Genomic DNA, 17,514 nt, shown 5'->3' with positions numbered 1-17,514 from the left:
TGGCTTATTTACTGAATACAAAAGTGTTAAGACTGAGTTTGTCTAATGCTACAGAAATTTTTATTTTTCTTGATAGCAATTAAGTGCATATTTTTTGTTTGAACACAAGCTTATTTACAAAAAAAAGAAAAGAAAAGGTATTCTCTCTTAATTTTAGTCTGTGTTACAAGTCAGGTGGCCAACAAGTTATGAGCACTCGAAATAGTTTATACTTTGCAATAATTTTCATTGCAGGAAAAAGTGCACCATTAAAATACCTGGTATAAGTATTAGATAAAATGCTTAACATTATGGAATGGTTTGATTTAAAAAAGCCACGCCCATGTAGCTGATGTGAAAACATGTCTCCATTATGCTATGAACACTTGTAAAATGCTAATATTTGTTCTTCACCATTCGAGGGCTGCTTTAAAATTTGGGTTTTTATTGTCAAGAGGCCTATCATATTGGCCACTACAAGCTTTCAGATTAAATTATAAAATGAAAGTGAGAAGCAGGCAAACGGAGACTCAGCTATACCACTAGCAATTATACAGTGGGTACGGTATATTCTTGAAAGCATAAAATGTTGACAAGCTATGTCATGAATAGCTATGCGGCTTATTTTTATCTGTTTTCTCTTGAGCTGATAAATACTGGTAGCTCTGAAGTTACTTCTTGCGACTTCCAAAAGAGGACTAATAAATGAAGAAAGCTAAATTATGAGAATTTCAATTTACAGCAAAGCTGTTATGATTGACTTAGCATTTGAAGCCCAGATATGTTCTTGCTATAAATTGTGGTGTAAAAGAAAACATGAAAATGAAAGCTCCTTTGTAGTAATTTCCAATTTCCGTACTATATAGTTTATTTTTTAAAAAAATAATACACACTTTTAAAAAGTTCAAACGTACTGACTCATCTCCTTTCTCTAACAGTTAATTAGCTACCAGAATGAACATTTGGCACAGAGCTGATTTGCAGAGAAATGTCTGAGATGGAATTTCAAATAAGAATTCATTTTAAAGTTATTTTTAAAAGAAGAGTCTTCCTTTTTTGGGGAAAAGGAATTTAATGTGCACAGTAGAGGAATGGGAACACTGCACTATGCCTCAGGTATAAACCATATCCTTTGGTTTATTATCCCAACTTATAAAAGCATGATCGTTGCAAGCAGATATCTAGAATTCTCAAGAGATGGCAACTGGGATAAATCTGCCCACAATGATCAGATGTTTCAAAAACAAAGAGCTGAGGAAAATCTGGAGCCTGTGTTTCAAGGCAACACACTTATCCTTTTGGTTTGCTAAATGATTTCATGCATGATGTTGTTCTTCCGTGTGCCAACACAGGTAAGACCGTGGCCTGTTTCAGTGTAGGACCTCAGCTATGTAGGGTTCCCTGACGCTGCGTATTTGTCAGGGAACATATCTATGCTGAGAACATACCTATCACTGAGACTCCTGAAGAAATCAACACAACATGTTGGCCATCCCATTGTGAAATGGCCATGTTCTCAGCTGTGGGCAAATTTTAAATCTCCTTATAGCCTGCACAAGAAAAGGAGCAGGACTGTGCTCTTTGTGTTGTGGCAGATCTGAGAAAGGGAGTTTTGTGAGACAGAGGATGTGTGTCTTCCTGTTTGCCTGTATGAATATAGGCAAAGAAGAAAAAATACAGCATGTAGGGTCTGAAGTGAGAGGGGCCCAGAATATGGTTCAACATAGGGCCTTCCCATGTCCTTTAATCCAGTGTGGCTCCCTTGTCAGTCAATTTCACTCAGAACTGTGATGTCTGGGTGAATGATATGCTGTCTGATTTATCAATAGCAAAAGCTCCATTCACATAAGATTTCTTGGTCTGTGATTCCAGACTGTCAACCTTCGGTGCTTTTTCCAGGGCAAAAGGGTTTGCTATGTTGACTTCAGCACCAACGTCCATAAGCTCCAGTTCCTTTTGTGAGAGCTTCTCCACAATTCCGGCACCAAAGGCATCGCCAAGGACATTCACCATTGTTCTGAATCTATCCCTATGGAATAAACATTTTGGGTCAGTTGGGGCAAGTTGACTGGGTCCAATCTATTTTTACAAAGGCAAAAATTATACTGCTTCTGCAAAGTGTTTCAGTTCGCAAGGCTGATTTTGTAATGAATGGCACAGAACTCAAACAAAATGTGGGAAGGAAAGATCACATTCGAAAGCTCAGTTTTTTTTTTAAAAAATATGAACTTTAAGCTCTATGGAACGAATGTTAACATTTGCATTTCAAAAATTCAATGTGAACTTTAAGTTCAGAGTGAACTGAGTTTTTAAGTGGATCCCAGCAATTGGAAATTTTTGCTTGTATTTATGCTTTCATGTAAAGATGCAAACTGGATTCTGAAACTGAGTCCCACCCCCCATCTTGTTCTGCTAGCACAAGGACTTCTGTTTGTGCAATGGAACTTCCCAACTTCCTCTGTCTGTACACATCCCATACACCCCAAAATCTGCTCTGGAGGGTTTGGGGAAACCCCTCTATGCTCAGGGAATGCATAGGGAAAGGAGAGGGAGGGCAAGTTTTGTTGCACAGCTTAAGTCCTAGTGTTGAATACTGCCCAGAGTGCTATACAAATTTGATGTCTGCTCTAAGCAAATTCTGTAACTATACTAGGCTTTTTGGGGTCTGCAGACTGGCACTGCTTAATGAGTTCAGCTCAAGGTCTTGATTTCATAGACCTTCTATCAACTAGATCATGCTGTTGTTGCCAACCTGCATCAAAAATGCCATACATGGCAGAGGCAGTGGGAGATTGTGTGCCGTGGCATAGTGGAGGGGGGGCGCAGGGGCAGGGGCACAAAATTGCTAGGGGGTGCAAAATTTGAACACCCAGTGCTGCCTCCGTACAGCTGCAAACTTCTGTCGCTGGGCTCTACTGAAAATGGGTTCTCCATGTGAACCAGGAAGTGACCTCTCCAGACAAGGGAATGACTGTTCCTTTCTTATCTCTGTGGCTGCAATCTCCTGGGTTACATGGACACCGTTACAGTTGAATGTGCATGCGTACTCTGCTGTTTCCCTCCCTCCCACCCACTCCATGCAGCTCCGGGCGCTAGCAACCCACGCTATGTAACTGATTGTGCGGCACACTTAGACAGAAACACACTTAGACAGAAACAGGGGGCCAATGGGCTTGGCTGTGGCTTAGAAGACTGCTTCTTCAGCATAGCCTGGTTCTGAAGACAACAGACAAAATTCCCTTGAGGCACTTGAGACAGGGGTTACATCGGAATGGTGATGCACACTTTACTTACTTACAAACACCACATTCTACAACTGCTTAAACAGCCCATTGAACTCTGTAAAACCAATCTCTGAGTAGACTAAAATGCACTGTTGGTGTTGATTTCCTTCTCCAAGGATTCAGGCCTGGAACACTATTGGGAGTTGGTTTTTTTTTAAGGTGCTTTTTTTTGGTCCAAAATCATATTAGGCAGTTAGGAGCAAAATTCCCTCTGGCAACTATGGACATACAACCTTGCATAAAATCTAAATGACTGCTAATGAGTTACTTCCTGGAAGGACAAAGATGATACATCTGAGGTAATAAGTGAAAGACTGATAATCAACGTGGCACCCCAGGGCAACCAATCTGCAGAAGTGCTAAGTAGCCTGGCACATAGTCCAGTGCAATGTGTTTCCTGCAAAAAGAATTTGGTGTTATAAAAATAAATGCAACAGATAAGATTGCAAGTGTATGCCAGAAGGCAATTGTCATGGCAATGAATTAATTTACTAGTACACAGTAAGCGTCTATGCAAAGAAAAGGTATACAATTGGCTGCCTTGGGGCTTTGAAACCAAATGATTAGCTGGGTTCTCTTGTGCCAACAAAAAGACCAATCATTCAGAAATAAACTGATTACACAATGAAACAAAACGGGAACATGATTCAACTAAAGTAATACTTGAAAATATATATTTTACCCGAAACTTACCCATTTGCTATCTCATTTTCTAGTTCACACTCTAAAGCACTCACATATCAAATAGTAGTACAGATATACTCCAAATAAATTCCCGATGTTCCTGAACTTTTACTTTGTATTTTCATAATGATCAGAAATGAGCTGTAGTTGGCTCAGTAAAGATTTTAATGTGACATATACGGTAAATGAATGCTACAGGAATTCAGTAGCAAACCATCAAACTAAGAAAATAATACAGTGGTACTTTGGTTTACAAACTTAATCCGTTCCGGAAGTCAGTTCTTAAACTGAAACCGTTCTTAAACCGAGGCGTGCTTTCCCTAATGAGGCCTCCCACCGCCGGTGCCCTTCCACCGTTCGGATTCCATTCTTAGACCAAGGTAAAGTTCACAAACTAGGACACTACTGGTTTTGCAGAGTTCATAAACTGAATAGCTCGTAAACAGGGCTGTTCTTAAACCGAGGTACCACTGCATTGATTTGGGTGGCGAATTCCTGTGGATAGATGCTGTTCTGATTTTAGAGTAGTTTGTAGAGGGATTAACATGGTAGTCTGTTGTCCGCACCTTAAGGACTAACAAAGCTTTCAGGGGCCACTACAGTCCACTTCAACAGATGTGTTAAATGTATGGATGTATGACATATATGGACACAGACCCCACCCTGCAGCAGACCCAGATGCCAACTCTGTGCCCATGTCTACTCCAGCAACCCTATTGCAGAACCTAATTAACTTTATATGACCCACCCACAACATCAAGGGGTTATTCGTCTTCTCATCTTTCAATGTGATATATGCCAACATCTTCTAGCAACACCCTTTTGCATTCTACATAGAACTAAACAGGCAATTCTCCATGCCAAATGCTAAATGAATGCATATGTGGTGTCAGAAACAATTTTTTTTTAAACCCACTGGGGAAACACTTTAACCTCCTGGAACGCTCTGTTACTTATGGTACCCAAACTTGAATAAAAGAACTTCAAACAGAGACTGCAATGGGAAACTACTGTATTTGCCAAGAGGTTCAAAGCTATCACTTCAAAGCTATCATTAGCAGCATATATATGATACAAAAACCACGAGAGCGGCAGACTTCTCTTCTTACTGTCAATTATGCGTTCAATTTCACATTTATTAGTGATATACCGAGACCAGGAATGGGCAACCTGAAACCCTCCAGAGACTGCTGAACTCTGATTCCTATCATCAGCCTCTGTCGACATAGCCCAGTGATTGCCAAACATGGCACTCCAGCTGTTTTTGGACTACAACTCCCATCATCCCTAGCTAACAGGACCAGTGGTCAGGGATGTTAGGAATTGCAGTCCCAAAACAGCTGGAGGGCCAGGTTGGGTCATAACTGATGTCATAGCCCAAGATCAGGAATGGTGGAAGTTGTGCCACAAGTTCCTCACCCTTTCTCTATGTTTTCAAATTTGTTCAACTTTGAACCCTCTAAACCATACACTGGGCAGACGGGTGAGTAATCCCCCCAGCAGGGCTGCGATCTGTATGACACACGTTTTGATACAAATAATAAGATGTACAGCAGATCTGCTCTCAGGTTAATGGTCTAGCACAGGCAACCTTTTAATACTACGCTCTCAGGTTACCCTATGTTTTATTATGGATATCTGCATTACTGAGGACACAGGATTGAGAGATATTCATGGTTAGACACTTACAGAAGCCAGTCCACTGCTATTATGAGGGTAACATCTTCAGCAGGCAGTCCGACGGCACTCAGGACAATCACCATGGTAACTAGTCCAGCCTGGGGCACACCTGCAGCTCCGACGCTGGCTGCTGTTGCTGTGACACTGCATCCCAAACCAAGAAAAGGGCATCAGATATGTTTCTGCTTCATTCAGTCTTATGCACTTATGGAAATACTTCTTGGAGTTTTTATTTTAAAAAAATATTCCCTACTGTCCTAAAAAAAAGTTGACTTTACTTTATGGGAAACTCCAACTGCTGAATGACTGTAAATTAAAGAAGTAATCTTAAGGGATTTCTAAGGGATATACAGTACCAGTTGAGGTTGGTTTTTTTAATTGATCTGTGTATTTTCTTGCATCATAGAACACTGCAGCCATTTTATGTTTTAGTAGCGGTGGTATCAAGAGGAAAGATATTTTGGCTGTCTTGGGAGGAGGTGGGACAACATTCACAACAAGGTCTGCTGTTTGATATATTAAGATTAAATGGCTTTAAAACAATGCATTTTATATTGCTATGAGGTTGGGTTTTTTTTTGAGGGGGTGCTCTAAATCCCCTCTAAATTCTTGGGTCTAAAAGTTAGAATTAATCCATGCTTGAAGGGCTAAACTGAACTTTAAACTTTAAATAGCTGGACTCAGCTTTCCCCATTTAGGAAACCACCTGGAAGAGGAAACATCAAGTGGAAGAAAGATAGTAAGAACTGAGTCATTTACCTACCCAGAAAGTCATTGGGAGGGCAAAAGCTTATTATTATTTATTCAACTTATATACCGCCCCTTGCCAACATTAAAAACACATTACAGAACGTCAATGATAAAAACATAGTGAAAACAAAATGAAAAGCATACTGACAAGACAGCCGAATAATAAAGTAATAATTCAGAGGAATATGCTAGAGGAAGATGGGTGGGACTCCTCCTCCAGCTGTGTGTTAGTGGGCAGAGGCAAAAAGGGTTTAAGGAATGTAGGGTTTCAGTTTGGATGATGTAAGCGAGGAAAATCGTTTGGACAACCATGTGGGCTGTCTGGGACAGGCAGAGAGCTTGGCTGATTTCTCTGTTCCGAGACTCAAGCCTCTTCTGCTTATTGAAGAAGCAAGAGACCCTCTTGGGACGTGAATGCTTTGAACTTTCTCCATCTAGACCCAGGTTGTATATATGTGTAAATAAACCATGTATCATAAAGCTGCCATAGTCTCCACTGTCCAAAAGGAAACACAGACTCTGGGAAGCACGCTTGGTACCCCAGAATCTTGCACTGCCTGGAGACAGGAGTGGTGTGTCACAATAGGTAAAAGGTAAAGGATCCATGGACAGTTAAGTCCAGTCAAAGGCGACTATGGGGTTGTGCGCTCATCTCGCTTTACTGGCTGAGGGAGCCGGCGTTTGTCCGCAGACAGCTTTCCGGGTCATGTGGCCAGCATGACTAAACTGCTACTGGCACAACGGGACACCATGACAGAAACCAGAGCGCACGGAAACGCAATTTACTTTTCTGCCACAGCGGTACCTATTTATCTACTTGCACTGGCGTGCTTTTGAACTGCAAGGTTGGCAGGAGCTGGGACAGGGCACCGGGAATTCACTCTGTTGAGGGGATTTGAACCTCCAACCTTCAGATTGGCAAGCCCAAGAGGCTTAGCGGTTTAGACCAGTGCCAACCTCGTCCCTTGCTGTGTAGCAATATCTACTTGTAATAGGTATGCTCATCTGTAAATCCACAGAACACTAGGCTATGGCTGAAACTGGTCAAATGCCAGTATCTCTGGGTATGTCAGAAATCCGGTCTTTGTTCAGTTCCACAGCTGATTTAGCCCTTCACTGGGATGACCGATCTCACTGTTCTCTACATGTTTTCAGTGAGACGTCTGATCATGTTGCGGTTGGCCCACCTTTGTGTGCGTTAAGCATTCTGGATAACCAAGTCAGCAGTTACATTGCTTGGAAAAGAACTGAAAAGCATGCAAGAGTACAATTCTTACCTAACGGTCACTATTTGGCCCATATCCAGTTGTAAGTCATTAAGTTGTGAAATAAAAATCGCAGCTACTGCTTCATAGAGAGCAGTACCATCCATGTTGATTGTAGCGCCTACCGGTAAAACAAATCGGGTAATTCTCTTGTCAATATGGTTTTTTTCTTCTGCACAGCGAAACGTGACAGGTAAAGTAGCTGAACTGCATCACACACATGGGGGGGGGAGGGAAGAGAAAATAAAAAATAGACTTTATAAGACGCATATTAGTAAAATGCCAATGTGCATGGCTATTAATCTGGCATGAGAACAATTTATGGGGCTACTGGAAATTAAGATGTAGACTTCAATGCGGCAAAACAGAGGTAGCTCTGATCATTTCTATATTCATTTCTATTAATTCCAAGATGATTTGATATGAGGGGAAGATTCCCCCCCTCCCCAGAATTATCCTTACCTTGAGGAAATCATGAGTGCTGTCAAAAGTGCTTGAGCCATCCCCATGGCAAATTTATACGGATTTTCCCGGACTATTATTATGTACATAAGCGGCAGAACTACAATACTATGAATTGCAAGCCTAGGGGAAAAAAAAGGGGGGGGGTCACAGAATCAAAGAACTGTAAAGTTGGAAGGATCCCACCTAGTCCAGCCCACTTGCAATGCAGGAATCACAGCTCAATCTTTGAAATTTAGTTTTGTTTTTAAAACTGTTCAAATTAATGTGAAAGCCACTTCCGACTTAAGGAGGAGGTGGAGTTGTGGGCGCTGGGGGAGGTGGTGGCCAACCCTGTGCCATTGGGGGATTCCCGGCTGCGTCACTGCCCAGGACATCTAATCCGGTCGGTCTGGAGGTGTGACCTGCTTGATTTAAGGACGCAGCCGGGAGCTCACCCCTTTTCATGCTTCCAGCTGCTCCAGTTTCCCCACCCTCCCGCCCTTTAGTTTTTCATCTCTTTTGACCTTGCTATGGACTTTGGTTGGTCGCCGTTGAGGGGCCTGGTAGGACTTTTTCCACTTGGCAAATTGGCACCGGCCTCTTGGTTTTCGCCTACCTTGTAGCAAATCGTCACAACTTTGTAAGGTTTGGTGGTTAGGCATTGGAATATTGCTGGAGAAGAGAGGAGGGGAGGTAGCGCCATCACCTGCCCCACACATTGAAGGGTATTCCGTTAAAGGATTCCGGGGGGAGTGGCCCTGTCCGAAGCCTAGGGAGGTTATGGCCTAAGGCACAACCCCTATCAGTGACCCCCAGGGGAGCTCCTAGTTGATGTGCATCAGCAGGACTCTCCCTACTGGTGGTTAACCCTTCCTGGACTCCCTGCAAACGGGCAGGAGTCAGATTTAGTTGGTTAGGTCCAATGCCTAAGCCAATACAGCTCACAATCTGTAACCAATAAAGTTGTGGCCTTTTTTAGCCCATTAACCTAAAGTACTGGTGTCTAGTGTCTTTATTCAACTACCGGGGGGGGGGGGGGGCTTGCCACACAACCAATAGAGCAAGAGACACTCTCCTCTCTTCCCCCTAGACAATTTGGATATAACTTTTATCTGTTAGCAGCTGCTCGCCGTTGGCTTTTTGATTTGCAAAGGTGTGTGTGTTCTGAGAGGAGAATCCTTACCATTTTTCTTTCGCAAAACAGGTACCCAATACCAGTCCTAGGACCAATCTACATGCCAAGCATACTCTCCCACTGAGTTATCAACCTTCATCGTGGCCCATTGAGCTTTTCTGTCCATGCTTGTAATAGATCTCTAGACACTTGGGCAACAGGTGCCTCTCCCCTTCCCCACACACCCAGAGGTGCATGCAAAACAGCGCCCACTATGGCCCTGATCCCAAGGTGCTGCTTCCCAACATGCATGCATACTTCCTCCTGGTACCCCCCCCTTTTCTAACCTTTTTAACCTTTCAGATATTACCTGACAATAAAGTATTAGGGAAGTGCTGTCAACGGGTTCCAAAACCTACCAGAAGCATTGCCAGCTAACCAAGCTATTGTAGTTTTGACTTGGACAATTGCCCCCACAATATCTGATGTGACATACTTGTATATTCTGTTTGATATTGTTATATGTTTGATGTATGATCTACTCATATGCAACAAGATGCAACGTATTGGGAAATTGTGCAAACTGGAAAATGCTGGCAGCATTAAGATAAATTCAACAGTGTAAATAAGTTTTGGTGGAAGTAATAATCGAATACGAATGGTTTAATTTATGTAAAATATGTGGGGATTTATGTTATGCAAAATGAACCAAGGAAAGAGAAGAAGGAAAATCAATGATATTTTAAGGTTGTTTAAGTGAATATTCTAAAATGTAAAACCGATTTAATAATAATTATGGGGGAAAAGAATTCAAATCTCACATTGGCCACCATGCTCCTTAGGTGACCAGAGAATCAAAGTATGAGTTACATTTATATGCAAGTAACTCAGCTTGGATCCCTGTGCCTCCCCCCCCCCCTCGTGTGCCTTCTATTATATTGCCTGGGAGCTGACAACTGAAGTAACAATAGTGCGTTTCTAATTCAGTGTCGTTCTGAAGCACAGTGAAATTAGAACTTCTATAAAACGAATGTCCTTTCATACCCAGTTATAGAAGAAACCAATCTATCATATATTAATTAAAAATGAAATGTAAATCAATACATTTTTATTACAGTTCAAGGAATAACATACCCACTTAAAACAGTAGCCATGTACAGACCCAACTTGCGAAAAATCTCCCAGTCTTCAACTTCTATTATCTTTCCGGCAATCAAAAAAATAATACCCAATGGCATATACCTGGAATGCACAAAACATCACAAAAAGTATTTCATGATCACTGTTATTTCATTGAGCTCGCTATAAAAACATACTAAACAACAAATTTGTTCAACTTTTTTTCATGCATATAACAATGAATGGAAAGCAAGTGGGTGAAATTATTTGCTTCTCAAGTTGTATTTATGAACCATTACATATTTTTCAGTGTTGTAAAAAAAAAGGCATTAGCATGACTGGTACATTTTATGAACACCTTCGTAATTTGAACTATTATGCAAAACACGAAGTCATAGAATCATAGAGTTGGAAGGCACCCAAGGGTCATCTAGTCCATCTAGTCCTAGTGCATTGCAGGAATCTCAGCTAAAGTATCCATGAGTCAATAAACATTGGTCAGCTAAGAAAGGGAGTACTGCATTGTCTAACTGGAATTCCTTTGCAAAACAAAATAAGAGCCTCTGTATAGAAGTGATTCCTTCCTTCCTTCCTAAAATAAATTTAATTCTAGATTGCTTCTAGATGCACTCCTAAGGGAGTGCATTTTCTCAACTGTACTCCATTGCTTTTTTTGAAAAATAATAATTTTTAATTTTGCAAATTGCAATAGAATACAGAACAAAAGTAACAGAAGGAGCAGTTACAGGTTTCACATGTGTCATTGTTACAGTATATGATTGGAAAGAAGTGGCAAACAGTGAAATCAGGTAAGCAATAAGTAAAGCAGCTATTTATTATTATAGCCCATCCAAAAACCATCATTGCTGGCTGGAGGTCATGAGCTCTGAAGAGATGTATTTTTGAGAGTTAGGAGCAGAAACCATGCTGTCTCAATAGTTTTGGCAACAAGGGTTCAATTATATGAATACCAAAAATGCCATCCCCAACCCCAACCGCCAGGTACACCGTGACTTTGATAGCTGAATAAATAGCCTCTTTCGGGGGGGGGGGGAGGAAAAGCAAGAGAGGTGGGGGGGGAGGAAGAGCTTTCACAGCCAAATGCTAATATTTTAAAACTCAAGGCATAAACCCGTTAACCACGTCGACTTTCCAAAAGAAGTTTTTATGTAAATTACTTTTTTTATTATCATCCTGAATTCAGTAACAAAACATACGGTCAAAATGTCATTCTACTTACCACATTATTATCTGAACCATATACATTGTGGCATCATTCAGTGCATTGAAGAAGTCCATCAGCACTTTCCCCTTTTCTCCCATTTTCCCAATAACAATTCCGAAGACAAGGCAAAATACAATCAGGCCAAGAACGTTAATACCATTGGAATACGAACCCACTATTTTGTAATCCTTGGTTTTATTCTGCAGATTGAGAGTGAAGGAGAAAGGTTACCAATCAGCAACAATGCCAAGAGGCTGATATTGATGAACTGGGAGAACAAAGATACGATTCCCTTTAATAAAGGAATCGACAATATGATGACACTTGCAACTTATGAACCGACACCTTACAGACGTAGATTTTGGTTGGATAAATATGACAATACAGTCGTACCTTAGAAGTCGAAAAAGCCTAGTTCTCAAACGTTTTGGCTCCGGAACATCGCAACCCCAGAAGTGACTGTTCCGGTTTACAAACAATTTTTGGGACTTCCGGTGAGAGCGCCATTGCCAGCGGTCGAGGGTTGCTTCGGCAGCGAGGCGACCCTGGCTTTCCCGGGGGTTAGGAGCTCTGCTACCGCGCAGCGGGCTCCATCAAGCAGCGGGAAGAGCGTCCCGCTGTGAGGGCTCTCCAGCTGGCCCCTTTGCGCAGACCCTTTCTCCCGTTCCCCTTGTAAAAGGGTCGCAGGAGTGAAAGGGCAACGGCGCGGGGCTGTGGAGGCTTTGCCCCAACCGGGAAAGCTAAGTGGCGGCTGCCGCTGGCGAGGAGCGCATCGTTCTTACCTGAATTGAAGTAAAAAAAAAAAAGAAACCCCGTAAGCTGTAAGTACGGAGTTTAATTGGACTCTAAATCGTTTAATTGGCTTTTGGGGAGGAATGTTAAAAGGAAGTCCGTTCCTCTCCCTGCCGAACCAAGAAGTAACAATGTTTCTTGCTGTTGCTGTACTTGGCTGTTACAATCTATCTATTGGAGTATTCCTGACAAGTACAATCTGTCAAAACCCCTGTTAGGGGAGGACTGAGACTTTTAAAGCATTTCTTCTTAAAGTTGGTGGATTATAATTTTTGCACCCTGACTAGGGGAAAAATGGTGGCTGAAATTTGAGCCTAAAGATGGAAAAGTACTGAACTTTGTTATTCCCTGCCTGCTTCTGCCATTTTTGGTTTCGCTTTTAAAATGACTTTAGATCCGGGAATGACCCAAGGACAAAGGATAATTCTTTTGAAACTAGAACTCCTGAACCGAAAATTAGAACGGCTGAATCAGAATGTCGATGAAAAGTTTTTTGCAATTAAGACTTCTGAGAACTTTGCTAATGAATTTGAGGAGAACCTTGCTAAAGAACTTGAGGAAATTTTGGAAGAACAAGACACTGCGACTACGCAACTCCAAGAAGAAGAAAAACCCGGCTGGTGTGAGAAGCCTAGGGTGGAATTTAGTCATATTATATATATCTGATTTCTGGGGTGGGAGCCCAGAAATGAAGGAACAATCTTGGGAAGTACAATTAAAAGTTGATTGGAAGTTCGAAATGGAGATGCTGGATGGGGACGTATTATATTTCCTGAAGAGCTTGGCAAGGATGTTTCTGGACAAGGTTTCGGTCCTTAGATTTAAGGAAAAAGAGGACATTCTGGACAATGGTTTTAGAAAGGGATGGAGAGAAGCCTGGTGGGTGATTCCGAGGTGGGCAGAAAAAAGGGTAAGAAGAGGGGTAGGGTGAAAAATTCTAGATGTGTAATCAGGAAGGCTTCCCATGGTACCCCGAAGTCAGAGTGTTAAAAAGAAAATTTGATTTGGTATAGAGAAGAGATACTTGGACTGTTTTTAAAGAAGGATAGTTTTATATTATATAAGATGTAATTTAGAAATACCAGCAGCAGTATTAGTGTAATAAGAGATAGATAAGGTCACAAGAAGTTAAGATTTGTATTAAGAAGTTGTATTTTGAAACTATTTTGGTATTTTGATACTTTGATGTTGAATAAGAGATAGATAAGATTATAAGAAGTTAAGTTTTGTATTATGAAGTAAAAAGTTTTGTATCAAGAAGTAAAATTTTGTTATTTTGATGTTAAATGAAATAAGATTTTATGGAAATTATGAATTTAAGTGAGGGAATTAAGATAGAAAGTTACTAAAGTAAATTAGAACTGAAAGCAGAGGAGAGAACGGGGGAAGTCCCCCTAATTAGATTGAAACAAGATTATAATTAAATTAAAGAAGTATTGGTGTGTTCCGGTGTAGGTGTTAGGTATGTATGTAGGTATGTATTTTCTTTCTTTTCTTTTATTTTTGTTTTGCTTTTGTCTTTGTATTTGTTTTTTTATCATGTGGTATATTTGTTTATGTTTGTTGTGGAAAACCAATAAATTTTTGTTATAAAAAAAAATACAAACAATTTTTGGAAGTCGAACATCCAACAGGGCTTCCGATTGGCTACAGGAGTTTCCTGCAGCCAATCAGAAGCCACACTTTGGTTTCAAACGTTATGGAAGTCAAACGGACTTCCAGAACCGATTCCATTCAACTTCCAAGGCATGACTGTATTTGGAATGAGTCTAGACAAAATTTAGTGAGCCATTAATATTCCCATATGTATTAGGATAATAACATCATATAGATAGATAGATAGATAGATAGATTTATTTATTGTCATTGTCCGTATATACACAGTATACACAACAACGAAAATCAAACACCCAAAGACCGGATTTACCATACACATTTGCACATATCTCCAACACTCTCATCATATGAATGGGTTTGGGTATTTTTCATATATATTCGTATATTGCGGGTTTCCCCCCTACACATTTTTGTGCCTTTTTATTTCTCCTTCTCTTTGCATCACTTTATTTCTTTATAACTGAAATATTTTCAATAAAATATGAATACCAACATTGCATTTTGTTGATGTGAAACTTAAGCAGCTTTCTCGTACAGGAAACTCTAGAAACTTAAGCCTGTTTGGGGGTTACTGGTTAGTTTGCTACTTTATTCCTTGGGTTATAGCTTTCAAAGTGCTGGTTTGTGTAGTGCTTCTAAATGGCTGCATGCGGAACCTCTGGAGAAAAAATTATCTTAAAGGACTCTACCACAAGCTTGGGTCTTTTAACAATGTGGTCCAGTAGATCCTTTTCAATTCCTGTTATTAATTATCACATTTACAGGCAGAATTTCACTACCCTAACCCTTTCTTCATAATTTCAGTGCAATAAAATAACCAGTAGTATACATACCTTTGGAGTCTCTGTTGGCAGTACAGTCGAGAGCGGGTTTGGTGTAGAAACAGTAGCATTTTTGCCTACTTCCGTTGTGGTCTTTATTTCTACACGCTTGGTCTTATACTGAAAGTTAAGAAAACATGCATTACATTCTTAGCATATTAAGGATTGACAAGGAAACTGTTTTTTAAACTTTTTTTCAGGATTGGGAAGGCGTTTAGTGAGGCCTAGAATGCTGACACCTACTATTTACAGTTTCAACATGTCAACAACAGCTGACATGCAGATGCATCACAATGTGTACAGATAGATAGAAATACTTAATATGCTATTAGGAAATAATCATGAAAGGTTATTGTTAGAACAACAGCCAACATTGTATGGAATAAATGATTTGTTTTCTTTATACCTACTGTGCGGAAGTTACCAAAAGACAACGAAAATGGATTTTACGCTCTCTAATGGTGGCCAAGAGGCAGATATTGATGAACTGGAAGAGCAAAGATATGATCTCCTTTAATCAGTGGATTGATATTATGATAACACTCGCAACCGGCGAATAGACTGCTTACAGACATAAACTCTGCTTGGATAAATATGACAATATTTGGAATGAATTTATACAAAATGCAGCAGACTATTAATATTTCTATTAGGATTAGGATAACAATATCAAATTTATAAAAGAATGTATGGGTTAGGGTATTTTTTGTATATCTGCATATAATTTTTCCGCCTTTACGCAGTTCTGTGTTTTGCTCTTTTTCCTTTCTCCTTCTTTTTGTATCTACTGCATTATATTTGATTTTTTTAAAATAAAATATCTAAATAATAATAATAATAATAATGTTTGTTTTATGAAATATTTGTTTAATGCAGGGTTTCCCGAACTTGGTTCTCCACCTCTTTTTCTGGACTACAGTTCCCATCATCCCTGACCACTGGTCCTGCTAGCTAGGAATGATGGGAGTTGTAGTCCTAAAACAGCCGGAGACCAAAGTTTGGGAAACTCTGGTTTCATGTTTCCCTTTTGGGTTTATTGTATTTCACAAGGCTAGCTGCCTGTGTGAAACAGAGTACAGGCAACTCCCCATTTACACAGGGGTTGTGTTCTGAGGCACCGTACCGCATGCATCGGTGGGACACACACAAGCCCGCCATGCCCCCTTGCGGTGCCAAAAAAAGCAGTGGTTGCGAGCATGCTGACTGCAGTCAAATGGGGAGTTGCCTGTATAAATAACTACGACGAAGCACTGGCGGGCAGGGTGGTGTTGCCCACCTGGCTCCCCAAGTATCCCTGCTGCTTACCAAGAGAGAGACGCAGAAGGGCAAGGTACAGGAAGCTCGGCAAAGCCAATCTGATGCTCCTGTGCTGAGCTCCGGGCAGCGCCCCTGCTGGGGGTGACACACCGGGGGGCCGCCCCGCCTCCTGGGCTTTTTTTTTACTTTAAAATTATTATTTATTTAAAAAAAATATTTTTAGGCTATTTTCGGCACTGCCGAGGTGGAGCCGCAGGGGAGGCCAGCGAGGAGGGATGCCACCCCCCCTTGCTGGCCACCCCTGCGGCTCCGCCCCGGCAGCGCCGAAAATTGGTCCCCCCTTCCAGCGGCGGAGCTCGGCATGGAGGCAAGGGGTGGGCCAGCAAGGTGGGGTGCCACCCCCTCCTCGCTGACCCGCCCCTTGCCTCTTTGCCGAGCTCCGCTGCTGTCTGGCTTGCGGAGCCGGGGCATGGAGAGGGGCGGGCCATCGAGGAGGGACACCCCTCCTTGCTGGCCCGTCCCTCTCCCTGCCCCGATTTGCGCTCCGCCAAGGGAGCCCGGCCGGCGGATTCGGGAGTCTTTGCAGCTCGCAAAGACTCCCGAATCTGCCGCCCAGCACCCCTTCGTGCCGCGGCTGCTCACGCAGGCACGAGCAGCTGCGGCACGAAGTGGTGCCGCCCGGCACCCCCGGGGGCGGGGTGTCACGTGCGTCATGACATCATGACGCACGCACCGCGATGCCCCGCCCACCAGGGGTGCCTCTTGGCTTCCCGCCCCCGGCAGCCAAGGGGCTAAGAACGCCCCTGGCTCCTCACTTGTTGCTCCTCCCCATCCACCTCTTGGTAACCAGCAGCAATGCTTGCTGTTGGGAAGCCCTGCCTGCCCTGTCCTGCCGACTGCTGTTGTGTAAGACGATAAGTGTGAGACTGTTCCAGAAAACTTTGCCAAGGGAGTTGGAGTGTTGGGAAAGGGGCAGTTAAGAGAGAACGCACACGGCATCCTCTCCGAACAGCCAAATCTGAGCCATTCTTACAGAGGGGTCATGTCCTCGTGTTGGTCTATTTCTACATTCCTTATTCCTTCTACCTAACGCTTCTCCTCCTTCTCCGTAAGTGCAGGTCACCACTCTTCTGGTGATGAACCCACAACTGCAAGCAATCATAGAATCATAAAATTCCCTCTCATTCCTCACTTTCTTTTTGTGAGCTGTAAAGATAACGCCTTGCGGGCCAATCCCAGTGCCGAGGAAGTTGCAGCCATGAAATATTTATGCACCACTAGAAAAAGGGAACCACTTGATCTATATAGGCCTTTGGTTTTGTATCTTAATGTCACCCCGGAATGCATGCTTTATTATGTTGCTTTGGTTCTGAAAATTGCCGTCTAAAGTGCTAGTAATTGGAAATGGAAGTGAATTTTTGGAGACCCTAATTTTTCCTTCATGTTTTCATTAGGGGTGTGGTTTTTTGTTTTTTTGCCCACA

At 41.9% G+C, this 17,514-nt stretch overlaps 1 protein-coding gene across 1 annotated transcript in view; it reads right to left on the bottom strand.

Moving 5' to 3' along the window:
* Positions 1–1,179: 1,179 nt before the first annotated feature.
* LOC117060857 (excitatory amino acid transporter 3-like) overlaps positions 1,180–17,514 on the bottom strand; it is a 42,010-nt gene continuing 25,675 nt past the window's right edge. Inside the window, exons 6-12 of the mRNA XM_033173424.1 lie at positions 14,787–14,894; positions 11,560–11,744; positions 10,335–10,442; positions 8,105–8,227; positions 7,655–7,849; positions 5,637–5,771; positions 1,180–2,008 (exon numbers count right to left, since the gene is read on the bottom strand). Of these exons, the coding sequence (XP_033029315.1) occupies positions 1,759–2,008; positions 5,637–5,771; positions 7,655–7,849; positions 8,105–8,227; positions 10,335–10,442; positions 11,560–11,744; positions 14,787–14,894 (1,104 nt within the window). The 3' untranslated portion in view covers positions 1,180–1,758. The remainder of the gene's footprint in view (positions 2,009–5,636; positions 5,772–7,654; positions 7,850–8,104; positions 8,228–10,334; positions 10,443–11,559; positions 11,745–14,786; positions 14,895–17,514) is intronic.

Source organism: Lacerta agilis, chromosome 16 (genome assembly GCF_009819535.1).
Source record: "Lacerta agilis isolate rLacAgi1 chromosome 16, rLacAgi1.pri, whole genome shotgun sequence".
Taxonomy (NCBI): Eukaryota; Metazoa; Chordata; class Lepidosauria; order Squamata; family Lacertidae; genus Lacerta; species Lacerta agilis.
The sequence above is the reverse complement of the archived record's forward strand: the minus strand, read 5'-3'. Positions and strand labels throughout refer to the sequence as shown.